General features: G+C 40.4%; 1 protein-coding gene across 1 annotated transcript in view; it reads left to right on the top strand.

Annotated features, from left to right (window-relative positions):
• LOC106873493 (uncharacterized) overlaps positions 1 to 27627 on the top strand; it is a 296970-nt gene that overhangs the window by 39154 nt on the left and 230189 nt on the right. Inside the window, 1 exon segment of the mRNA XM_089339867.1 lies at positions 23363 to 23491. Coding sequence (XP_089195993.1) covers positions 23363 to 23491 — 129 coding nt within the window.

The following is a 27627-nucleotide window of genomic DNA, read 5'->3' as shown; positions in this document are numbered from 1 at the left end:
ACGGAACGGAACGGAACGGAACGGAACGGAACGGAACGGAACGGAACGGAACGGAACGGAACGGAACGGAACGGAACGGAACGGAACGGAACGGAACGGAACGGAACGGAACGGAACGGAACGGAACGGAACGGAACGGAACGGAACGGAACGGAACGGAACGGAACGGAACGGAACGGAACGGAACGGAACGGAACGGAACGGAACGGAACGGAACGGAACGGAACGGAACGGAACGGAACGGAACGGAACGGAACGGAACGGAACGGAACGGAACGGAACGGAACGGAACGGAACGGAACGGAACGGAACGGAACGGAACGGAACGGAACGGAACGGAACGGAACGGAACGGAACGGAACGGAACGGAACGGAACGGAACGGAACGGAACGGAACGGAACGGAACGGAACGGAACGGAACGGAACGGAACGGAACGGAACGGAACGGAACGGAACGGAACGGAACGGAACGGAACGGAACGGAACGGAACGGAACGGAACGGAACGGAACGGAACGGAACGGAACGGAACGGAACGGAACGGAACGGAACGGAACGGAACGGAACGGAACGGAACGGAACGGAACGGAACGGAACGGAACGGAACGGAACGGAACGGAACGGAACGGAACGGAACGGAACGGAACGGAACGGAACGGAACGGAACGGAACGGAACGGAACGGAACGGAACGGAACGGAACGGAACGGAACGGAACGGAACGGAACGGAACGGAACGGAACGGAACGGAACGGAACGGAACGGAACGGAACGGAACGGAACGGAACGGAACGGAACGGAACGGAACGGAACGGAACGGAACGGAACGGAACGGAACGGAACGGAACGGAACGGAACGGAACGGAACGGAACGGAACGGAACGGAACGGAACGGAACGGAACGGAACGGAACGGAACGGAACGGAACGGAACGGAACGGAACGGAACGGAACGGAACGGAACGGAACGGAACGGAACGGAACGGAACGGAACGGAACGGAACGGAACGGAACGGAACGGAACGGAACGGAACGGAACGGAACGGAACGGAACGGAACGGAACGGAACGGAACGGAACGGAACGGAACGGAACGGAACGGAACGGAACGGAACGGAACGGAACGGAACGGAACGGAACGGAACGGAACGGAACGGAACGGAACGGAACGGAACGGAACGGAACGGAACGGAACGGAACGGAACGGAACGGAACGGAACGGAACGGAACGGAACGGAACGGAACGGAACGGAACGGAACGGAACGGAACGGAACGGAACGGAACGGAACGGAACGGAACGGAACGGAACGGAACGGAACGGAACGGAACGGAACGGAACGGAACGGAACGGAACGGAACGGAACGGAACGGAACGGAACGGAACGGAACGGAACGGAACGGAACGGAACGGAACGGAACGGAACGGAACGGAACGGAAGAATCTCCTCTCGAGTGTCAGAAGGAATGTTTTGGAATATTTCTTCCGGCTATGTTCTGGTTTCAAATCCCACTGAGTTCAAATTTGTTTTTCATCCCACCCGGTCAAGCACTGGGGTTCGATGACATCGACCGATCCCTTCTCCTCAAAACTGCTGGCCTTTTGCCTAAATTAGAAACCATTGGCAAGCGGGTAGAACCGTTAGCCGGAAAAAAATACTCAGTCATATTTTGTCCGTCTTTATGCTTTGTGTCCAAATTTCGCTGGGGTCGACTTTACCTTTTCTCTTTTCGGGGTCGGAAAAATAAGTACCTTTTCTTTTCGAGGCACAAGGCCCGAAATTTTGGGAGAGGAGTCAGTCGATTAGATCGACCCAGTACGCAACTGGTACTTAATTTATCGACCCCGAAAGGATGAAAGGTAAAGTCGACCTCGGCGGAATTTGAATTCAGAACGTAAAGTGACTTTTATAGAAGACTCAATCAGATTCACGTTAGTTCAATGGGCGGTTGAATCAGCAACAGAATCCTCTTGGTGGAGAAACGAATGGGCGGTTGAATCAGCAACAGAATCCTCTTGGTGGAGAAACGAAAGAGAATCATCTGTCGGTCTATTCGTCTATCCACCCGTCCGTCCGTTAGTCTGTCCATCCATCCATCCATCGAACAGGCCGGCCATTCACCCGTCTGTCTCTCCATCCACTCATTCGTTTGTCTGTCCATCTATCCGTTCATTCACCCGTTTGTCCATCTAACCACCCTCTGTCCGTCCGTCCATCCAAATGTCCGTCCATCGATCCGTACGTCCGTTAGTCCATCCATCCATCCACACGTCTGTCTGTCCGTCCATCTGTTCATCCGTCTGCCCAACGTCCACCCAAACCCACTGTGTATGTATGTGCGCGTGTGTGTTGCGACAATGAAGATTGAGGCTTATAGGTCAATGATAGCAAAGCACGTATGATATCATAGGTCAGTTGTTGCTATGGAAGCCTACACACAGCAATAAAAGAAGAAAAATCGTACATCGATCAACTGGTAGAAAGCAGTAGGATGAAAATCTGCTTATTTCTATTATGGACGGTCGTACTTAATGAGAATGTCTTCTATGTGTGTGTGTGTATTTGCGAATTAAAAGCAGCGCTAGTGTTGGAAATATTAAACATTATTGACCTCACATATTCAATGTATATGTTTTCCTTGTTTCCCAGTTTGCTGTGGAATAGCGCTTTGGGGGATGACTCCCTCATAATGCTGTGTTAAAACACATGAAAATGAGGGACAGGTGAGATAATTAGCCACAAATGTCATTCAGGAGTGATAGATATAAATATTTCGCTATTTTTGTGGTTTACCAACATCACGTACTGGAATCGAACCAGGGACGAATCGGATCGCCAGTCTATGACTATAGACAAATAGTGTAAGAACCATTTGCTGGTATGCCTACCGGGCTCAAACTAGAATGGTAAAAGGTAGTTTTGTAAAAGCCATTTTCCAGTTTGTTCCTGGTAAGTAGAAAGGAGAATTTTTGCCTTCATTTCAAAACTGGCTGCGGGCCTCAAACCACACGTTTTCTGCAACCTAGACAGACATGTTACTACTTGCACCGAAGTAGCCCGCTTTCATCATGCCATCAAATTTAACGAGAAAAATTGTTTAGAATTAAGTCACAAATGTAGAAGCATTGAAAAATACGTAAATAGTTTTCTTGGACGATTTACCTCGAAACGAATACAACTAAGCGTAGGTGTGGCTGCGTGGTAACAAGCCTCCTTCTCAATCACTTGGTTCCAGGTTCAGTCCCATTGCGCGGTACCTTGGTTAAGTGTTTTCTATTATAGCCTCGGGCCGACCAAAGCCTTGTGAGTAGATTTGGTAGACGAAAACTGAAAGAAGCCTGTAGTATATATATATATATATATATATATGTAACATTATTTACATTTGGCGGATATTTGTCCTCATCTTGTTTGTTGTTAACACAACGTTTCGGCTGATATACCCTCCAGCCTTCGTCAGGTGTCTTGGGGAAATTTCGAACCTGGGTTCTCATTCCTAACGATGTTACTATTATTATTATTATTACTATTATTAATCAGGTCGCTGCCGTGAATCGAACTCGGAACCTTGGGGTTAGTAGCCCGCGCTCTTAACCACTACGCCATATGCCCGTAGTAACATCGTTAGGAATGAGAACCCAGGTTCGAAATTTCCCCAAGACACCTGACGAAGGCTGGAGGGTATATCAGCCGAAACGCTGTGTTAACAACAAACAAGATGAGGACAAATATCCGTCAAATGTAAATAATGTTAATAATTCCTCATCTCTTAAATATAGAACTGTATATATATGTATGTATGTATGTATGTATGTATGACAGAAACTGAAAGAAGCCCGTCACGTGTGTGCGTATCCTTCACTACCGTTTTACTACCAGTGTTAGTGCTTACGTCCCCACAAATTGGCTGTCCGGCAAAGAAGGCCGATAAAATAACTACCAGGTTTAGAAAAGAAAATACTAAGATCTATTCGTTCGACTAAAAAATTTCAAGGTGGTGCTCCAGCATGGCCATAATTTAATGACAGGAGCAAGTTGCAGAAAAAGAAAAAAACGAAACAAAACAAACCTTTGCTAGTATAAATTGTTTCAAATATAGAAACTTCTGGTATTGCTTTGTCATAAGATTATCAGCAGATCTAAGTTCATTTGCCAACTCTCCCACCTCTGTCAGTGAAACGAGGGGAAAATATCGATGTTTAGTTTTGATACTGGTGAGACCCATGCATCTGTGACGTGTGTTTCACTCGCATGAGCAAACACTTCTCTTGTGGCCTTTCATGTGTGACATGTCAGTAGTCTATATTATTAAAGTGCTGAACTAGTTCAATCGGTAAGAGCGCCGTAAAATAAAATACTTACTTGGTGTTTAAATATAACAACGGCAATTAGTATTGGGCTATGAACGACAGATACTGTGTTCGTAGCTAATGAGGTGCAACGAAGCAGAAATGTGTCCTCCGGTTCGATGACGCCATTCATGGCCCAGTGATGTGATTTCACTAGTATTGTCTATAAGGAGAATTTCTCTCCTGTAAAAAATTTCGCTGCGTTGGTCTTTTCACGTTCAGCGTTCACGAACATATTAAATATGATTGTGCACACCTCTAAATACCTAGCAGTTTTTCTTCCGGTTCTTCACTTTCTGGGTTCAGTTCCTGCCGAGGTCAGCTTTGCCTTTTCATCCTTTGAGGGCTCGATAAAGTAAAGTACCTGTCACACACACACACACACACACACACACACACACACACACACACACACACACACACACACGCATGTATATGTGTATTTTACACACACACACACATACACACATACATGGTTCAAATGTACAGAAAACAAAAGACAGGGACAGATGAAAGAATAAGAAGTAGGTGTATTAGTTTGACACTCGGGTCGAATGGAAAAGTCTCTGGACGTTTCGAGCCTGTGCTCTTCGAAAGAAAGGGGTGGGAGAAAGAAAAAAAAAAAAGAGAGAAAAGTGTGTCAATATTAACAATTCCGATCCTTCCTTCTTTCTTGGACCCTCATCTTTCCTATCTTCTATTCGAATCTTCGGTACCTCTCCTTATCCACGAAGTTGGACCCGATGTTGAAGTCGACTCTGAACTGAGAAGCCGGACTGGTACCAGATCTTGCTATACATACATACATACATACATACATGTAATGTATATAATATAAAGATGTGTTAAAGAATTTTCTTTGTCTTTACTTCATTGGTATAATATATACACACACACACACACACACACACACACTCCGCCTGGATTACCATTGGAACTTTAAACTTCTCGGACTCTACCATCATGGATCTTACTGTGCACTGTTGATTTGCCACACACACACACACACATAATGAATTCTCTCATCGTGAACAACAAATGAGTGTTCAGTAAAATAAAGCATTAATCATGTTCTATGGACACGAATGTGTCTCCTGAGGCCTGCTGGTGCTTTGCAAACCTTATGGCAAAGGGAACAAGTTGAAGGCTCAGTTTGTCCGAGTACTTATGGATCATTTACTATGTGCTTTTCTTGAGTGGGTGGCAAGGCCTGCTTTGCTTCGTGCCACAAAACCTCAATGACATGTGAAGCTTTCATTTAGAGGAGCAGCTTGTACGAAGATGGCCCCGATGTTGGAGTCGACTTTGCTCAAATCTTTGACCCGAGGACTGGCGCAAGTTCCTGCTGCACACACGCACACACGCACGCACACACACACACACACACACACAAACACAAACACAAACACAAACACACACACACGTGACGGGCTTCAAGACAGTTCCCTCTCTAGCAAATTCAGTCGCAAAAAATTAGCTTGGGGCTACAGTAGAAGACCCTTGCCCAAGGGTTACCGTGCAGTGGGACTAAACCCGAAGCGAGGTTCTAAACGACACAGACATGTTTGTGTGTGTGTGGAGGCGTAATGACCCAATGGTTAGGGCAGCGGACTCGCGGTCAGAGGATCGCGATTTCGATTCCCAGACCGGGCGTTGTGTGTGTTTATTGAGCAAAAACACCTAAAAGCACCACGAGGCTCCGGCAAGGGGTGGTGGCGACCCCTGTTGTACTCTTTCACCCCAATTTTCTCTTACTCTTTCTCATTAATATATTTTAATGAAATCATTACGTAGCGATTTAAAGAAACACGAGATATTGCTCAGAGCATGTTTACAATGATATTTAAGCTGGACGATGACTGTTCGTGGTTGCGTGGACGTATAACGTTTTGACTAATACTAGCTGTAAAGTTTGTAGCTTGGTGATCGCATCCAGTTGCCAGCGTAATAAACAGCTTGTCCAGGGGAAAAAAATAACGTCTTTTGTCCCGCATCCGTTTATTGTCCCGGAAACGAAAAAGGAGGAAAAGAAAGAATAAACAGCTCCTAATTAGAAGCACCGAGATCAGTGATCAGAAACAATGATATTTAATTGATAGATTTAATAATACTTATAGCAATGAATGACTAAACGAATGCAGCAGTCAGTGGCATTGATGAATAAATATATTTAGTCAGGGAAGAGGTTGGGCAGACGACAGAATATGATGAGGCGAGATGAGATGAGATGCATTTGGCGAGGGCCCAGAGCTTGTTGCAAATGTTAGCTTCTTTGGATTCGTTTCAAGTAGTTGCATCATTAGTATGACAAAACAAAAAAACAACAGTATTTAAGGATGATAAAAGAGCCTCTAATTTCTGTGTGCATGGAGGTGGTGTAAAGTATCACCCCATCCCCACCCCCCCGCCTTCGTCATATAATTGTTTTCACAGCTCTGCGCTGTAGATATATATGTATGTATGTATGTATAATATGTAGATGATGCATAAAGTTAGAATAGAAAACAGGGAAGGGTTCTTACAAAGTGAGGAATAATAGGTTGGGTCGGTTTTGTGTGAGAGGAATAAATGAATGATTACATACGTACAGACATATTGTATAAGTATGTATGTATATATGAGAAGTATGTGTGTGTATATGTGTATGTATGTATGTATATATATATATATATATGCGTGTGTGTATATATATAAGTATATGTTGTATATCTATATATATATATATATATGCGTGTGTGTGTATATATATATGTTGTATGTATGTATGTGTGTGTGTCTGTACATGTGTATACGTGTATATCTATATGTATATATGTGTGTATATATATATATATATATATATATATATGTATATGTGTGTATGTATGTGTGTGTGTGTATATAAGTATATGTTGTAAGTATATATGTATATTTGTATACGTGTATATGTATATGTGTATATACGTGTGTGTGTGAGTTGTTCTTGATATGAAATCCGATGTTGAAATTGAAACAATGAAAATGATCCCATCATAATAAAATCACAACAAAGAACCATTTAAAAATTTTAAACACGAGTCGGTGCAGGTAGAAAGTGGGATCAGGAATTTTGTTATGTATGTTACCTGAAACCAGGTTAGGCCTGACAATGCGGCACCACAGGGCAAGTGCCTCAGATAGACCAATGTCTTGTAAATATAATTTAGTAGACGAACGCGTTATATATATATATCATAGCAGGGGTCCCCAGACACCGAGTTGCAAATCATTTGGTATCGGGTCGCGCAGGAAAAATAAATTTTAAAATTATATGCGGAGTGTTTTTGCATTATATATGTCTTATATAACATATGTCTTATTATATGTCTTATCAAGAATTATACTAAGGTTGCGTATTGGCAGAGTCGTTAGCAAGCTGGGTAAAGTGTTTAGCGGCATTTCGTCCGTCTCTAGATCCTGAGTTCAAATTCCGCCTAGGTTGCCTTTCGGCACTGGGGGTTGATGTAATCGATCAGTTCCCTTCTCCGAAAATGCTGGTCTTGCTCCGAAATTTAAAATTAGGGTGGCGAGCTGGCAGAATCGTTAGCACGCCGGGCGAAATGCTTAGCGGTATTTCGTCTGCCGTTATGTTCTGAGTTCAAATTCCGCCGAGGTCTACTTTGCCTTTCATCCTTTCGAGGTCAATAAATTAAGTACCAGTTACGCACTGGGGTCGATGTAATCGACTTAATCCCTTTGTCTGTCCTTGTTTGTCCCCTCTATGTTTAGTCCCTTGTGGGCAATAAAGAAATAAGAATCGTTAGCACCACCAACAAAACGCTTAATGGCATTTCGTCAGTCTCGGTTCAGATTCCGTCGAGGTCGACTTTGCTTTTCATCCTTTCAGGGTCGATAAAATAAGTACCAGTTGAACACTGGGGTCGATGTAATCGATTAACCCCTCCCATGAAATTGCTGGCCTTGTTCTGAAATTTGAAACCAGTATGTAATATACAGACAGGGTGTCTATAAATTATCTTTGCAATTTGAAACATTCAGATAATAAAAAAGGCAAACAAGAGCACTCAGAGAGCACAAACCTCCACCAAGGCAACTCCAACGAATAACCAGAGATAATTCTTAAAATGAGGAATATCTGTAATAGACTCGACTGCTCTCACAAACGAGAATACTAAAAATGAATCCGAACGCTCTCAAAAATTAAGTAAAAACAAAAACCGGAAAAATAATCCAGAATCCCTTATCCGGTACCTGATCGATCCCAATGGTAGTCATGGAATGTGATGGTGGCTATAGAAAATTTAGTAGCAGTAATAAATAGTTTATCCTTATCTAAAACAAGCCAAAATTAACAAATTCACTTTTCAAAATAGTTTCAAAAGCGGATGTAATAATAAGTTCTACTCATGAATTTTTAAATGAATAGCATGAGACTTTTTGGTTTTCTCTTCTCTTAAATTCCGGCCTTCTTTAGTATTCCTGTTGTTTTACATCGATGTATAGAGGTATGTATATATGTAAGTAAAATGTTAATACGTATGTATAATATATATATTATAAAAATAGCTGAGTGTTATTTAATTTCTGAACGGTTTTGCTGCCGTTTGTTTTTGTGGCTTGATTTCTTTACTCATCAGTTTCTGCTAAGATAGAGACGCGAGTAAAATTAATAATAGAGAAACGAAAATAAAACTTTGGGAGTGGCCTAAAGGAAGATAATTAACAAAGACTTGAAAGTCAACGTAAGATCGTAATCATGTAAAGTAAAGTAAATATAACAAATAATCCAGAATCCTTGTCCGGTACCGGATCGATCCCAAAATGCTAGTCACGAGGCCAAACATCCCTGAAAGCTTCATGCAAATCTATCCAGCGGTTCTTGAGATATCTTGTCCCAAGGACAAACAAACAAACAAATACGACTGAAAACAATACCTCCGCCTTAGCGAAGGCGGAGGTAATAAGGATAACTCGGCAGAGTTTACTGGAAAACATAGACAAACGAATTAAATTTTATTAGAAACATCAGAACACTTCCACGTGGGTTCTGTTGGTTCCACACAATAAATAGCTACGATAAATTGCGGAAGTTGTAAAGATAATTAATGGACATCTTGTAATAAGGAGATCATATGCACTTTGATGCTCTTTTTTTTTTTTTTTTTTTTTACTATGCACGTGTTTCCCGTGCGTGGATAGACGAGCGGACCTACAGGTGGATAGACGAACGAACGGGTGAGTGGGCGGACGGACGGGTGGATGGACGAACGAACGGGTGGATGGTTGAGCGAATGGGTGGGTGGATGGACGGGCAGACGTACGGGTAGATGGACGAACGAACGAGTGGATGGACGGACAGGTGGATGGACAAACGAACGGGTGGATGGATGGACGGGCGGACAAACGGGTGAATGGACAGGCAGATGTACGGGTGGATGGATGGACGGGCAGACGGACGGGTGGATGAACGAACGAACGGACAGGTGGACGAACGAACGGGTGAATGGGTGGGTGGACGTGCGGGTGGATAGATGGATGGATGGACAGACGCAGAAGTAGATGTCCGGTGCATGGACGGGCGAACGGGTGATGGATGAATGGATATTCTGTGAAAAATCACCTAAGAACAGTCCGTGTTGCAAAATAGAAAAAAAAAAAAAAAAATCGCGGCTGCTGATTCGTAAGTTATAGGCTTGGTAGAATGATTAAAAATTCGCTTCACAATCACCAGGTCTCAGTTTCGAGCCTACTGTTTATTTCGAAGTACGTTTTATGGGAAACTTTGTTGCTTCTCAAAGTGAATCCATGGCGTTCATAAAGATACGTTACAAGAACGGGATGTGAAAAGTTTTACGATGAAGTCCAAAAAGCAAATCAGGTTCTTATAAATAGACTACACTTCCTCACCAAACAAACACGCACACACGCTCTCTCTCTTACTCTCACTCACACACACACTCTCTCTCTCACGCATACACATGCTCTCTTTCTCACATATACACGCACTCACACATTCTCTCTCTCTCTCTCTCTCACACATACGCTCACACACGTGCTCTCTCTCACTCTGTCTTTCTTACACAAGCGTACACACACGTACACATATGGTCTGTTTCTCACATGCATGACCCTTCTCTCTCGCGCGCGCGCACACGCACACACACATACACACACACACACACACACACACACACACACACACACACACACACACACACACACACACACACACACATGCTATAATCCATATATATTGCATGTAAAGAGTTAACATAAAAATCAGGTCATCCCAGTCGAGAAGAGAATTGCATTGCAGATGCAACTCTGATATCGGAGGTCGATGTGTTTTGTAAACAGCAGCCCTTCATTGCTATACAAGTTACTGCTCTAATATCGGGTCCAAAGTGCAGATATTGAGCACAGAGATAGATCATATCTAGACTGTAAGCTAGTGATAAAACCACAGAGAGAGAGAGAGAGAGAGAGAGAGAGAGAGAGACCTTGTCTACTGCTACAATATCTGATAAAGTCAGCTGTAAGATAATCAATGAATTTCGTTTCTGAACACTCGACATTTCTATTTTTATAACCACCCAAGAAGCTTGGCGATTTTCTTTTGTCTCTCAAAGAAACTTAAACCTAAATAACTACATCTATTTATCTTCTACCGCTTACATGTATCAGTCATTGGACAGCGGCCATACTGGAGCACTGCCTTCAAAGGTTTTAGTCGAACAAATATATCCCAGTACTTTTTATTAAAAAAAAATAGTTTGGTACTTACCCTAACGGTCTCTTTTGCCGAACCGCTAAGCTACGACCAGGTAAACAAACCACCACCGGTTGTCAAGCTGTGGTGGGGAACAAACACATGCACACGCGCGCACATTTACGACGGGCTTCATTCACTTTCCGTCTACTAAATCCATTTGTTTCTAAACCACATGGTTCCGGTTTCAGTCCCACTGCATGACTCTTTTGTCACCGATAGCTCCGGCCGATCAATCAATACCTTGTGAGTGAGTTCAGGAAACGGAAACTGAAAGAAGCCTGTTGTGTTTGTCTCCCCAACATCGCTTGACAACCGATGCTGGTGTGTTTACGTCCCCGTAATTTAGCGATTCGGCAAAAGAGACCGATAAAGTAAGTACTAGGCTTACAAAGAATAAATCCTGGGGTCGATTTGCTCGACTAAAGGCGGTGCTCCAGCATGGCCGCAGTCAAATGACTGAAACAAGTAAAAGAGTAAGTACTGAGGTTAATTTGTTCGGTTAAACCCTTCGTTGTGGTGCTCCAACATGGCCGCAATCACAAATTAGAAAAAAAAAATAGATAAAAGATAAAGTCAACACTGTAACAAATACAAAGATTGTATGATCAACGGCTGAGGAGCGACATCATTGATCTATCGGTTTGCCCAATCAGGCGATCAGGATTGACCGAGAACTAAACATCAACGAAATCGATCTCTGCATGTGACAGATGGTTCTATGTAGTTTTAATCACGATCGTTTGTTGACGTAACAACCGCGGTTAATTGTATAGTACTGAGTGGGTGGCGTGATGATGATGATGATGATGATAATAATAATAATAATAATAATCAATTCGTTTTATTGGCCACAAGGGCTAATATCAATCAAAAACATGTAAGGACAAAGACAGGACGAAGGTTACATAGGGTTTTGTCCGAATAATAATAATAATAATCCTTTCTACTATAGGCACAAGGCCTGAAATTTAGGGGGAGGGTGGTCAAGTCGACTACATCGACTCCAGTACTCAACTGATATTTATTTTATCGACCCTGAAAGGATGAACGGCAAAGTCAACCCCGGCAGAACTCGAACTCAGAACATAAAGACGGACGAAATGCCACTAAGCATTTTGCTCGGCGCTCTAACGATTCTGCCAGTTCGCCACCCTAATAATAATAATGATGATGATGGTGGTGGTGGGGGGTGATGATGCAGTCGATTCATTCAACAAAAGCCCTTCGAGGCGGTGTCCCAACACGACCGCAGTCCAGTGACTGAAAGAATTGATTAATAACGTAATCCGAGAGTTGTTTGTTTTCGAAATTAAAAATATAATAATTTAAACTTGTTACCAATTCATGTGTAAGACACGTGTTAACCCGTAACAAAGCCATCCACTGCATTTCGTCATGGAGAAAATTTTTCGCTGCAGACAAAAAAGGTGCCAACACACCAAGTCAGACCGGAACGACTTCTACTCAGTTTCCTGGATGTATGTACTTCGGATTAGTTATCTCCTCTTCAGCATCTCCATGACAGCAGTCAACGTCTTTCTTCCGGGTTCGAATATGTCTCACGCATATTTGAACTGGTAACAAGCTTGTATTTGTGCATATCATTGTTTTGTTTTTAATATGGCCACAAAAGCCATCAGTTTTAAGAAGAAGGGGGCGACCAGTCGATTACATCGATTCTAGTACTTGACTGTTACTTTATTTCATCGACCCCGAGAGGATCAAAGCATTGTTGAATGCAGCAGTGTTTGAACTCTTAAAATTAAATCAGAATTGTTTAATAGTAAATAATAAGTGTCTATTGTCAGTTACGCAACCATTTTGCTCTATAATCTTCACATGGAGTACGGCCGACAGTATCGGCCATGATGAAAGCGTACGCCAACATTGCTGGACATGCCGAATGAGTTGGGCCAGTTTTAAGCCATTTATGCAGATTTGTTCAAATTGGGCCCCGCGCCAAGACAAGGCCCCGCGCACACGATCGAGCGGGGGACCACTATGATGAATTTTTAGTGTATCATTGTGGCTAATGGTGGAGCCTCAAACCCTCAATGCTTTTTGACTGGGACTGATGTACTACACGAAGCTTAAAACCTCAATCTTCAGCTTTTGTAGAGTAGAGTGTCCCACTGACAATTCCCTAATTGGGCCCTGCACTTCTTAGCGCTGGCTCTGCGAATGAGTACGGCCAACACTGCCAGATACGATGAAGGGGGCATGGTCAACTTTGCTAGTCATAATGAGGGAGTACACCAACACTGCCGAGTATGATAAGGGGGTGCATCCAACATTGCCAAACCGAGTGAAGGGGTGCACCAACATGGCTAGACATGAAGAGCAGGTACGCGAGAAGAAAAAAGTTTTGAGAGTCCTTGGTCTAAATGAATAAAATGTGCATTCTGGGGCAATGTTACGGTATTCGTACATGACGTCAGTCATGAGTGTGTAACTGTTCAACTCTGTTGAGCAGATGAAAGACACTGTCACGCATTCATTCATTACGTCATAGACTTTTACCGAAATATTGCCAATTTAAGTGCCATTTGCTGTCAAATCGAAGCTGAGATACCTCGGTATATCACATCTTCATGATTTTAATGAAAGAATTGTGTTATAACAAACAGACGACTGTGCTAACAGATTCATACAAAACTATTCAATAGAAAAGTTGTTTTCTTAAAATGGCTGCCGTATAAATAAAGCAGAGATATAAATTATGTTGTATGTTTTGGATGTTACCTCTTTTTTTTAATGTATTTTTAATGAAATAATCGGATTTATGTACTTAAGAATAGACTGTAATATAAATTATAGATTACATAAAATATAGAAATAATTCCTCTTTTGAATGCCATAAACAGATGCAGTGAAAACAGAAAGCAGAGCTTCTATGTAATTACAGAAGTTTAAGCGGCTGTAAGAAAAGTATATTTAAAGTGTGTGTGTATGTGTATATATATATATATATATATATATAATATATATATATATGCGCACATATATACACACACACATATATATATATATATATTGGGGGAGGAGCTGTCACAGTTCGATGTGGGTGTTGTGAGTATATATATGGCTTAGCCCATAAGATTACAAAGCAGCTACTACACCTGACGTAGCTGGAGTTGTACGCAGACGAACGAAATATGACGACATTGTTTGGCGTTTTTTTTGTTATTGTTGTTAAAAACTAGATTATGTCTAACGGCTATGATCAGATTGAGGTTTTAACTTGTTGTTTTTTAGTTTCTCTGTCAGTGACCGTATTAATAGGAACGTAGCAGGCAGTGATAATAAATTTATTAAGCGCTCACAGCCCTCAGCCAGTCGGACACTGCCATAGGTGGAAAAGTCCACTTTATTAGCGTTCTACAGTGGATTAGTAGAAAGAAAGTACGAGACCTTGGGCGTCGAAAACGACTAGGTTAGCCGCTCTCTTCTGGAGAACTGTCGGCCCAAAGTAGCAAACTTGCAGAATCAGTAGAGTCTTGGAGAAAATACTTTGTGGGATTTGTTCTGACTCTTTGCGTTCTGAGTTCAAATCCCACCCTGGGCCTGCTTTGTCTTTCATCCTTCTAGAATCGATATGTGGTTAAGAAGTTCACCTTTTTAACTTCGTAGTTTCCGGTTCTATCCCACTACACAGCACTTTGTTGCAATCAGTTAGGCTCAACCTCTGGTGGTGTGCTCATTTCAAAATTCAAGAAGGATCTGGGGATGTATTTATTTTGGGTGGCGCGGTAAAGTCATAGAGGTATTCACGATTCATTCCTTATTTTGGCTCTCTAAAATCCAGACCGATCTGTCCCCTCCTCTCTTATGACCCCTGATTAAGATCTGTGTGCAGCCTATGATAGTTGGTACTTAGGACACTATTTTGTGTTCTTTATCATGTTTATAAAGAGAGTTAGGGCTCGACAAGAGATTTATAGATATATTCCACCCACCCCTGTTATTATTCAACAGAAAGTAGGCTTTGCTATCGAGGTGAACAAAGGGCTGTTCAACTTTGTTGAGCAGATGAAAGACAATGTCATACATTCGCTCAGTGTTATTCAAATCGAAGCTGATATACCTCGGTATATCACATCTTCAATATGATTTATTTTAGTGAAAGAATTACGTTACAACAAACAGACGACTGTCCTAACAAATTCACACGAAACTACTCTTAAACGAAAAGTTGATTTCTGAAAATGGCTGACGTATGAACATATTTCGTAGACTTTCTCAATTCTAACGGAAGACGAGGAACGTTCATCCTAGAGATATATGGCATGCAATTAAGAAATTATCACATTCCATCCATCTCGATGTAGAGTGGGAACTGCTCGCCAGTGCCACCGCGCAGAATACCAGGCCATATCAGATGTTATATTTTGGAGATTTTGTCCTCTTAGTAAAGGCCCTAAATCATTTACATTAATGTTATTTGATGCTATTGACAGAGACATAAATGAAAAGACAATGGTGAGGAAAGATTTTCGGTTTGGAACGGTGAATCACATTTCGTTTGCGGCCTCTTGAAGAATGGAGAAGGAAGGGGGGGGGTAAAAGGGAAGTAAGGAGGAAGATAAAAGAAAAGGAAAAGAAGGATGAGAAAAGAAAATTCAGGAAAAAAGGCAGAAGAGAAAAAAAGAAAAGGAAAAGATGACGGAGAAAAAAATTGCTTGTGCTTCATTTTTTTCTCTGTCTTTACATGGTCTTCTGTGTTAGATTGTAAATATTGTGGACGTGCCGTATGTAACTCCTACGTAGTACTTTGTCGACTGTATGTGCGTGTGTGTGTTTATGTGGTATGTCATGGTTGGTTGTTTTTGATGTTTTCTGGTGTTTATGGCAAGAACGGAAACAATGGGGGCTCGGTATGCGCTACTTGTAGGTTCAGTTACAGTATATATATATATATATATATATATATATGTCTGTGTGTGTGTGTGTCTCTGTGTGTGTGTGTGTCTGTATGTATCTATCTATATGTCTGTCTGTGTCTATATAGCTATATCTATGTGTGTGTGTGTGTACATGTATACCCAACTACCTATTTACATACACACACATGTAGACAAATAATTATCCGTCTGTCTGTCTGTCTGTCTGTGTCTATGTACGTATTTATGTGTTTATCTCTATATATACACATGAGTCACACATATATGCACATGCCACATACACACACATATATATATATATATATATATACATACATAAATATGTTTATAGATAGTTTACATACACATAAATAGATAGACGCACACACACATATACATACATGCACGCGCACACACGCGCGGAAGCCGGGCCTATTGTCTATGTGGTTGATGCAAGATTGCAGTAAATGTCAGGTTATGTAATTACAAAGTAAGTTATGAGGGGAACAGGTTTACTTGTTAAAGGTTTTTTTAATTATTATTTTTAAGATATTCTTTGCCCGTTTTTCTCTTCACCAGACAATTGCAAACAGGAAAAGAAACAACACTTGGTAAATAAATAAATAGATAAATAAACCAAAAGATTCAAGGAAATATTTGAACGCAATTATAACCCGTAATTATCCAAATTCTGTTTATATATATATATATATATATATATATATATATATATATATATATATTGTTTACCTTAAAGCTAGATGCTGGTTATATTGAGTGACAATTGTAGAATACATACAAACACGTTTGTATATACATATATACATACACGTACATACATACTACAGAAGACTGATTTATATATATTTATATGTATATTTTCATACATGCATAGTATATATATTGTGTGTGTGTGTGTGAGAGAGAAAGACAGATTGTGTAAAGGCGCGTGGCCTAGTGGTTAGGGGCGTTGCACTCACGATCGTGAGATCGTGGTTTCGTTTCTCAGACCGGATGTACGTTGTGTTTTTGAGCAAAACATTTTATTTCACGTTACTCCAGTTCACTCGGCTGTAAATGGGTAACCCTGCGATAGAATAGCCTTCGATCAAGGGGAATGATGGCCTGCTCGCCTAATATCATGTATGCCTACATGGAAGATGGACTCCCTCGTTGTATTCGACGAATGCGTTGCCAAGGAAATTTACTTTCTGTTTTTACTCTGTTTTAGAGTTTGTGTCGTCTATTTCTTGCACGCCCTGCTACCACGTAATAGGTATTTCGGGTCCTTTATCGCACGCAGATAGCTGTTACATGGTAGCAGGGTGTGCTAGAAATAGCAGCCAAATCTTTGGAGGTGAGATACGTTGAATGCACTCGAAAGAAACCTATGGAAAAAAAAAATTTCATATCGTGGTTACTAACGGGTCTTTTACGAAACATTTACCGTATTTTCAAAGTCATTTTCGCTTTAAAATATTTGGCCTATCATAATGTGTCTAATGGAAAGGTTAGAGTTTCTTCCCCTTTCAGGGTGAAGATATTTTCGTTGTATTTTCCCATTATGCACCGTTTTGGGTATTTATACCCCAAAACCCCGAATATCTCAATAACTACTGGTCCGATTTACGTGAGACTTGATTTATTCCTTTCGTGTTCACATTTCAGGGGCTATTTACTTTCAAAGTATTTTCCCATTATGCGCCAGTTTGACTGTGTAACATTGCAAGCAAGCAAGATTGAACTTCACTTTTAATAGCATATAGATGTATATGCATCATTCCACACACACACACACACGTCATATATGTATATCTGTCTCTCCACACCCACATCTGTACATGTTATGTCTACGTCTGTCTCTAACCCTTTATAACCACAATCTCACTCTTGTCATGTGGCAAGGGAACGAATGGGCGAACTAGATTTAAGGTTTTTATGAGATCTGTTGGCAACATATGATCGAATTTTGTGTAATGTTTACATTTAAACAATTTTAAATGAGTCACCAACAATATTGCAACGTTTTGGAGTTTCATATCGATCAACCGCGTTTTGACAGCTTGTTTAATATTTAGCTTATCCACACAAATACACACACACAACTGTACCAGTTGTTAGTGAAACGTGTTTAAAAAATCTAATATAGGTTATTGATTCTGTAGTTGGATATTTTTCTATTACACATAAATCATGTCACTGTGACTTTAATTTGTAAATTACTGCGGGAAATTGGCAAAGTAATGAGAGCGTCGGACATGTAAGGAAAGAAAAAAAAACCACTGAAGTCTGTTGAGATTTTGATAAACAACAATTTATTCTTTGCGTTCACAAGAAGTGAAAGTTGTTACTTACAAACGACAAAACGTCGAGAGAGATTTTGTTCTTGGTGTAGTTGTAGCAGCAGATAGAGTGTGGTTAGTTATTTGTCGGTTACTGACTTCCAATGTCGTTCGTCCTCCGACTATTCATTGGCCTTTGTGTTGTCGGCTGCTGTCAATGCTTTCTCTGTTGCATCTCAAGGCTCTCCCTTCAGTGTTCACGACGGACTGAATTTATGCTGTTCGATAGGTTCAGACGGAAGCGCGCCTAAAGGAAAAGAAAAAAAAATCTTTGCTGGAGTTTGTTCGTCGTGAAGTCCTGATTGGTCAGATTTTGTTGATCACGTGGGGAATATTCTAGCGAATCGTGATGTCGGGCGATTACTCTTCACTTGTTTCAGTCATTTGACTGCGGTCATGCTGGAGCACCGCCTTTATAGTTGAGCAAATCAACCTCAGAGCTTATTCTTTGTAAGCCTAGTACTTATTCTATCGGTCTCTTTTGCCGAACCGCTAAGTTACGGGGACGTAAACATACCACCATCGGTTGTCAAGCGATGCTGGGGGTGGGGAACAAACAGACACACAAACATATACACACACATACATATATATATACATATATACGACGGGCTTCTTCCAGTTTCCATCTACCAAATCCACTCACAAGGCTTTGGTCAGCCCTAGGCTATAGTAGAAGACACTTGCCCAAGGTGCCACGCAGTGGGACTGAACCCGGGATCATGTGGTTGGTAAGCAAGCTACTTACCACACAGCCACTCCTGCGCCTGAATATTCCTGCTACAGACGTAATCCTTTCTACTATAGGCACAAGTCCTGAAATTTGGCGGAGGGGAATAGTCGATTACATCGACCAGTGCATAACTGGTACTTAAATTATCGACCCCGAAAGGATGAAAGGCAAAGTCGACCTCGGCAGAATTTGAACTCAGAACGTAGCGACGGGTGAAATACCGCTAAGCATTTCGCCCAGCGTGCTAACGTTTCTGCCAAGCTCGCCGTTTTTCTGCTACAAACGTAATTTGTTTGTAGCATTTGTTTTGGATCTTTTTTAAAACGGGGGCCACATTTTTCATTAACGAAACACTTTGAAACTTGGAACACTGGTAGAATGTATCATATAAACATCTTTTTCTCTTAGTCTTCTTTAAAAAAAAAGAAATCCATAAATTATTCCATGTTAAAGTTGTCGTATTTCTGTAATTTCAACCAATCACTGACGTCCATTCAGCCGATATACATTAAGTGCCGACTACATAAACAAACGATTCTGAAACAATTAACCCTAACCCTAGGGTTAGGGTTAGGGTTAGGGTTAAAGCAAATTTAAAATGAAAAAAGCAAATAAAACGAAGGTATGGAGATTAAATACGCTTTACATCGCTTAATCAGCCAAAGGAGTAAATCTAAACAACTGAATACTTGTCAGTGATTGGTTGAAATTATCGAAATAAGACAATTTTTTACATGAAATAAATTCGAATACAAAAATATTTTTCTGTTCTATAACACAAAATAGATAAGTATACGAAGTTTGAAAGTCTTTCGGTACCAAAAACACTACGTAAAACATTAATGAAAAATGTGGCCCCCGTTTTAAAAAAGATCCTTTGTTTTTGCATCCCGCCGAAGTCAACTTTATCTTTCGGCATAAGAATCTATTCTGTTGCAAGCATTCGAACCAAGTCTCCGGTTTTGAGGAGATATTCTTCCCTCCATTCCTCCAGCCAGTTGCAGAGACTTTAAAAGAGCCATGGACAAAACCCTCCATCCTGGACTAATTGATAAAAAACAGAGTAGAGAGCGCGGATATATTGTGTTGGCGATGGTTGTAGTATTAGTAGATTAAACAGAGGGAGGAGGGTACAGCGTGTCGGTGTACAAGACCGCCATTACACCAATTTGTATTCCTTGTCTTCAAACTCAGCTGAAAATCACTATTCAAATTACATATTTGTTATTGAAGCGAAAGTCCTTATGAATACATTTTCTGTGTTTTTGAGATCGATTAAACAGAACGAAACGATGTAATATATATTATTTTCCTTGTGTAAGATCGATGAAAACAAGCCCGTTAAACACTGCACATACTATAATAATACATTTGTATTATTTTTTTAGTTTATTTACTATATCCTAACAGCTGAACTCTTGGAACTTTTCCATTTGTAAAATTGATTTGTTAAAAGACCGCTTGTCGTAACGCAATTAACGATGTCTTGTTAAGTTATTATTGTAGGCAAGTCGTCTTTGATCTGTTCTTAGCAGTTTTTATTAATTCAAGGTCAGTACAACATGGTACAATATAAATACAATAGTAAACTGTGTTTTGTAGTAAAAGTACAAGCTCGTGGAGCTAGGATGGGGACGAGCAAGGTTCTTAAAAGAGCGCGGATGGATTGTGTGAGCCGAAGGTTTGGCTGGTGGATATGGAGGTGGGGGAGACATACAAAATCTATAGTATCGTTTTGTATAAATACTATATGAAAATCTTATTTTATTTTTCCTTTTCTGTATTTTTTTTCTCGTTCCTGTTATTATCCATATGTTAAAATACAACATTGCTATTGTGACCTTTTGAAGTCATGCTGGCTCGTGATGATGGGTGGTGGTAGCGATGTAGATGATCATGATGATGCTGACGACGACGATAGTGTAGCGAAAGGAGTATGGGAAATATGTTAGGCAATCCTTTGGGGTTTGAAATCATAAAAAAAAAATACAGTACCCTGTCCCCTATGAAAAACAAATTGTGTTAAACGCTCAATGGTGTCTTTATGGTGATCCTTCATTACATTGTAATGCATGGGTGGCATGGGCGAGGGCCCTAAAAGTGCCCAAGACACGAACATGTATCGTAACGACATCCCTAAGATTCCAAGATGATTTGAGGGCGTCTCATAGCATGGAGTCTTATCAGATTATCTGAGTAGAGTTACAGGTAAATAATGATATAATTTTAAACCAGTGGTTCCCTAAACTTTTTTAGGTACCCGGGTCACATTTCCGAGTGACTCCCCCTCCCGACTCATCACCACCACAAGCATAAACTACTTTCTGTATCAGATTCAAGACATCTCTATTTCACATATAAAACCGAATCTAATTAACCCATTATTTTTTCTTTGAGGAGGTTGGTGGGCGGGTGAAGGTGGGGGGGGGGGGGTTTACATAGATCGCGCCACTTTTCTTTACCGTCCCCCTGAATGCTTCCACCGCTCTCAGATGGGTGGGGGCAGTACCATCCACCTTGGGAAACACTGATTTAAAAACAAAGTATTTCTGATTATAATTCGACAGATTTTATGTCTTGCAGTAACCAAAGTAGCTTATCGACATTTGTTAGTTTTTGACAAACATTGTTGGCATTCCTTGTGTTAGAAACAAGATAATAGTCGCCAACGACACTTAGCCAACGAAGGAGCTTCTGCACGGTCGATCGACTTGCTAGAAAGAACAGCCAAACTTTTCTCAAATTACACTTTTTCGCTCTTATATAATAGAAAACATTGAACAACATTGTCCTAGATATAGAAAAAAAGACACTAGAAGAATGTCTTTCATTATAGGTCTGCTGGATTTGGACTAATTGCGGACTAAAAAACAACACAGATTTATTTGAGAATAGCAGTTTATATATATATATATATATATATATATATATATATATATATATATATATATATATATATATAGGATCTTTTTTAAAACGGGGGCCACATTTTTCATTAATGTTTTACGTAGTGTTTTTGGTAGCGAAAGACTTTCAAACTTCGTATACTTATCTATTTTGTGTTATAGGACAGAAAAATATTTTTGTATTCGAATTTATTTCATGTAAAAAATTGTCTTATTTCGATAATTTCAACCAATCACTGACAAGTATTCAGTTGTTTACATTTACTGCTTTGGCTCACTAAGCGATGTAAAGCGTATTTAATCTCCATACCTTCGTTTTATTTGCTTTTTTCATTTTAAATTTGCTTTAACCCTAACCCTAACCCTAACCCTAGGGTTAGGGTTAATTGTTTCAGAATCGTTTGTTTATGTAGTCGGCATTTAATGTATATCGGCTGAATGGACGTCAGTGATTGGTTGAAATTACAGAAATACGACAACTTTAACATGGAATAATTTATGGATTTCTTTTTTTTTTTAAAGAAGACTAAGAGAAAAAGATGTTTTATATGACACATTCTACCAGTGTTCCAAGTTTCAAAGTGTTTCGTTAATGAAAAATGTGGCCCCCGTTTTAAAAAAGATCCTATATATATATATATATATATATATATATATATATATATATATATATATATATATACAAAATAAATAATTAAAAGTCAGGTTTTTAAAGTTTTCCTTTCCTCTTACACAGTTGTTGACTTATAGAGATGCCTCGATGCAGACATGTCTCATTGTACACGTACTCTTATGCTCGCTTGTAGAGGTGTCGACTCGTAAAAATGGTTCTAATACAGATGTCTCTTTTTGTAAAATATATTCTCTTGTAAAAATGTTCACTTGCAGAAGGGTCCTCATGCAAAATTGTCCCCTTGTAGAGGTGTACATTTGTTGAAATGTCCTTATGTAGAAGTCCCCATTTGTAGAGATATTCTCTTATAGAAATGTCTTCTTATAGAGGCGGATACTCTATTCTCACATAGACACTATCTTGAAGAGGTGTACACTTATAGGACTGTCTTCATACACAAGTCTCCTTTGGAGAGTTATTCTCTTGCAGACATGTCCCCTTGCAAACGTGTCTTTGTGTAGAAGTCTCATTTAGCTTAAATTTCCTCATACAGAAGTCTCCTTCTGTTGAGAGGTTCTCAAGTGGAAATGTCCACTTGTAGAGCTATCCTTGTTCACAAATGTCCTCTTGCTAAAGTGTCCTCTTATAAAAACAACACTGTGTTAGTTCTCGATTCTAAACATAACTCTTTTTAATAATTTTACTTATTTCAGTTATTTTCTTCCTGATTTCCAGAATCTCATAGCAATTTCATCTTTCTTATTTCCTTTTCTCTTCTCTTGTAACTTCAGAAAAACATCGAAGATGTCACATTTTGTCACAACTATATTGGAACTCAGCAATCTTTAGGTCATCTTCGAGACATTGATGAACATATCAAAGAATTCAAAGAAAAACTAGATGAACTAAAAAAGGATAAGGTAAGGCATTATTCAATTACTAATTGCCATATTCCAGCCTCTGGCCCATAGGTTGTACTGTTTCCTCTCTTTCATGCATCTTCCCTCTCAGCTCACACTAACTACTGTTCTCAATCCTCTCTCCCCAGTCAACCCTTGTGCAGAAAGAGTACAAGCGCAGACACGACAAAGTAGCCCAAAACCTCCACTGCCTACTATGCTGTAAGTATGGATATGAGGTTACTGGTGCTTGGTACCAACATACACCGGAAAAGATAATGAATGAAAAGGGGAATGCAAAAATCCTCTGGGACTTTGATTTCTAGACAGACAAGGTGTTTGAGCATTGAAGCCAGATATAGTAACCTTTAGGAGGGACAGACAAGAGTGCCTGATAATCGACATGGCAGTGCCAAGAGATCAACACATCATCATGAAAGAAAAAAATTGATAAATATGGAGACCTGAGAATTGTGATTGCTAAGATGTTGCAGCTATGAGAGTTGAACATAGAGGTTATCCCTATTGTCATTGGAGCATTGGGTTCAAAACCACCCAACCTGAAGAAACATCTGAAAACATCTGAGATACCCTACAATCTAGATGTATTGCAAAAGTCAGCATTCCTTGGAACTGCATGCATATTGCATAAAATACTGTCTGTCTGAGGTCCTTGTTAGGATGCCACTCAGCACTATGATTCACGAGGTGCTGACACAGCACAGTAACGAGTCTACCAGCTCACCGCCTTAATAATAATTATAACAATGATGGACTCTCTCATCAAAGATGATGTATGAGCATTCGGATTTTGCCGAATGGATGACAACAAATGATTTGTTTATAGTGATCAAATGTATTGGCTGAGTGGTGACTCATAGGTAAAATTAGTAGGGGTGCTGTTTCAGAAAATTTTTAGCCATTGTTTTAATATTGCATAAAAAGAAACAAACATATAAAAAGAGAATTTATCCATAAACTTGATCGGGTCGCGTTTTAGCCACTGCCGGGTAGTGTGTTTAATTTATTCACTGAACATCGCCACGAATACCCTCTTGTTTTTCAAAAACACCCCCTAAATCACAATATGGGGACGGGAATCTGCCCTATTTTCCAAATCCTGGCAGCAACAATGTAGCTGGAAGCAGGATAATAATCTAATTCTACACTTTATCGCATTCAAGAATATAAACACGTTTTTAAGCACAACACACGTGGAGTCAAAAAGAAACACCACCTTTCACCAGCACACCAGGGTCGGCACTGCGTGAACCACAGTGCTCTCTCTGCCTAGCATGCAGCTTCCTATCTCGGACATGTGAGCATGCGCACAACATCCAAACACCGCATCGCTGGAACTGTGAAGCGCACAGTTCTATACAAGGATTTTTGTATTTTTTTCATAAACTAGGAGATGGCTACTGACATTAAGCTTAAGGATTATATAATGTACAAGTATAAAGAAAGAATTAAAGAAAAAAAAGGATTCATTATATTGAATGTTATTGATGATATCGAGTGGAAATAGGGGCTTCTGCAGTTCTGCAGTGCCTATATATGAGCTGCCAGTGGCTGTACATTAACTCACTCCTTCCATCAAATTGGCATAGCTTGAACAGGTGCACTGTGTGCCATACATCAGGTGTTAAAGTGATCACAGAGCTATGTGGGTCAAAGTGATTTGCTCAAGAATATAACTCACCACCCGATCTAGGAATTGAAATCACAATTGCTAGATTGTGAGTGCAACACCCTAACCACTAAGCCATGCACCTAATAATCCTTTCTACTTTTGGCACAAGGCCTGAAATTTCGGGAGAGGAGACCAGCCAATTATATCAACCCTAGTGGTTGACCGGAACTTATTTTATCAACCCCTAAAGGATGAAAGGCAAGTCAACCTTGACAGAATTTGAACTCGGATCATAAAGACAGACAAAATGCTGCTAAGCATTTTGACCAGCTTGTAGTCTTCCATGCACCTAATAATTCTTTCTACTGAAGATACAAGGCCTGAAATTTATGGGGAGTGGGTAAATTGATTATTATTGACCCCAGTGCGTAACTGGTACTTCTTTCATTGACCGTGAAAGGATGAAAGGTAAAGCCCCCTCTATGTTTAGCACCTTGTGGGCAATAAAGAAATAAGAATCGTTAGCATGCCAGCCGAAATGCTTAGCAGTATTTCATCTGCCGCTATGTTCTGAGTTCAAATTCTGCCGAGGTCAACTTTGCTTTTCATCCTTTCGGAGTCGATAAATTAAGTACCAGTTACGCACTGGGATTGATGTGATCGACTGTCCCCCACCCAACAAAATCCAGGCCTTGTGCCTGTAGTAGAAAGGGTTAAGCATTTGGCCTGGTATGCTAGCAGTTCAATTCTGCCGGCTTGCCACCTTCCATGCACCTAATAATAATAATTCTTTCTACTCTAGGCATAAAGCCTGAAATTTTGAAGGGGAGTGGGCGTGGCGGGGGAGCTACTTGATTACATTGAACGCCCCCCCCCCCCCCTCCGAAAGGACGACAGGCAGAGTTGATCTTGGTATGATTTGAATTCAGAACAAAATGATATAAACAAATGCTTTTTTTTTTTTTGCATTGTTTTTTTTGCCACCGAGTGTCGTCTTGGTATTTCTTCTCGCATGTTTCGCATTGTTTTCAAACAGTCCAACATATTTAATCGTTGACATTATCTAGAACAACAGTAGCCAAATAGCTATTGTGATATCAGCAGCTGTTGTAGAAGCTAGTTCTTAGTTCTTGGCAAGTTGACCCTGTGACTGATTGCCATCGCGGTAATTATAATAAAGCTAACGGATATTCATGTAAACATCATCTAGCATAAAATCAGACGTGCGTGTTGTGGATTGGTGGATAGATGGTCAGATGTGCCTTTTTTGTATATTAGAGTGTTTGTGTGTATATTTTTTGAGCGATGTATTCGTGTACACATATTTGAGTGTACATGTGTGTGTGTATGTTGTTGCATTTGTGTATTTGAGTGTTCAGGTGGTGTATATTTTGGTACAATTTTGGATGATGTATCATTGTCGTTTAATGTCTGCTCTCCATGCTGGAATGGGTTAGACGGTTTGACTGAGGACTGGCGGACCAGATGGCTACACTAGGCTCCAATCTGATCTGGCAAAGTTTCTACAGCTGGATGCCCTTCCTAACACCAACCACTCTAAGAGTGTAGTGGATGCTTTTACGTGCCACTGGCACGAGGGCCAGTCAGGCGGTTCTGGCAACGATCACGCTCAAAAGGTGTTTTTTACATGCTACCTGCAGGGGAACCAGTCTGGCGGCACTGGCAACCTTTGCTCTCTCAGTCCTTCTCAAAATTGCCATCTCTCTCTCTCTCCCTCAAACACCATGTCTCACTCCCATATACAGCATTGAAGCTCTCACACAACTCCTATAAACCTTTCCTAAATATGGATGGTAAATCAGAATAATACACTTGTCAAAGAAAGCCGGTTCACACTACAAACACTCACATACTTCCCTTGTACACGCACACACACACATACACGCACACATACATACATACATACATATACTCATAGAGTTGAAACGCTGCTTGATTTTTCTTTCCGGCGTTGAATGTTCCATCCCACTTCCATTGTGTGCACACACACATACACACACATATACAAGCCTCCCTTTTACATACACACATATACTCACACAGAGTTGAAACGCTCCCACTACCAGTTTGCCATCATCCCTTCCTTCCTTATTCATATGTTGTGACAGAGAAAAACACAAGTGTATTATTATAGTATGATCTAAAAAGAACAAAAACAAAAACAAATAAAGCAAAATACAAAAGATAAAATGGAGAACAAAGCAAAAACAACCTTTGACTGTGATATTGTTTTGGGCATTTTTTTTTCCCTTCAGCTAAAAAACAAAAAAAATGACCGAGTTGTTGATTAAAATGTCTCATCATGCTTGAGACAGTTTTGACAATCAATTGAGAAGATAAACAATTAGTATTGCTTTGTTTGATGACTTGTTTCCATAGATAATGAATGTTGGGTGTATATGTATTTAGTGTGGAGAAACCAGTTTTTATCATGGCTACTGATTGCTTTTAATCAGTTATGTACGACCCATGGCAGATGGCAGCTATGTGTCGGAATGTTTCA

This window comes from Octopus bimaculoides, chromosome 22 (assembly GCF_046866305.1).
Source record: "Octopus bimaculoides isolate indiv1 chromosome 22, ASM4686630v1, whole genome shotgun sequence".
Lineage (NCBI taxonomy): Eukaryota > Metazoa > Mollusca > Cephalopoda > Octopoda > Octopodidae > Octopus > Octopus bimaculoides.
This window is presented reverse-complemented; position numbering and strand designations above follow the sequence as displayed.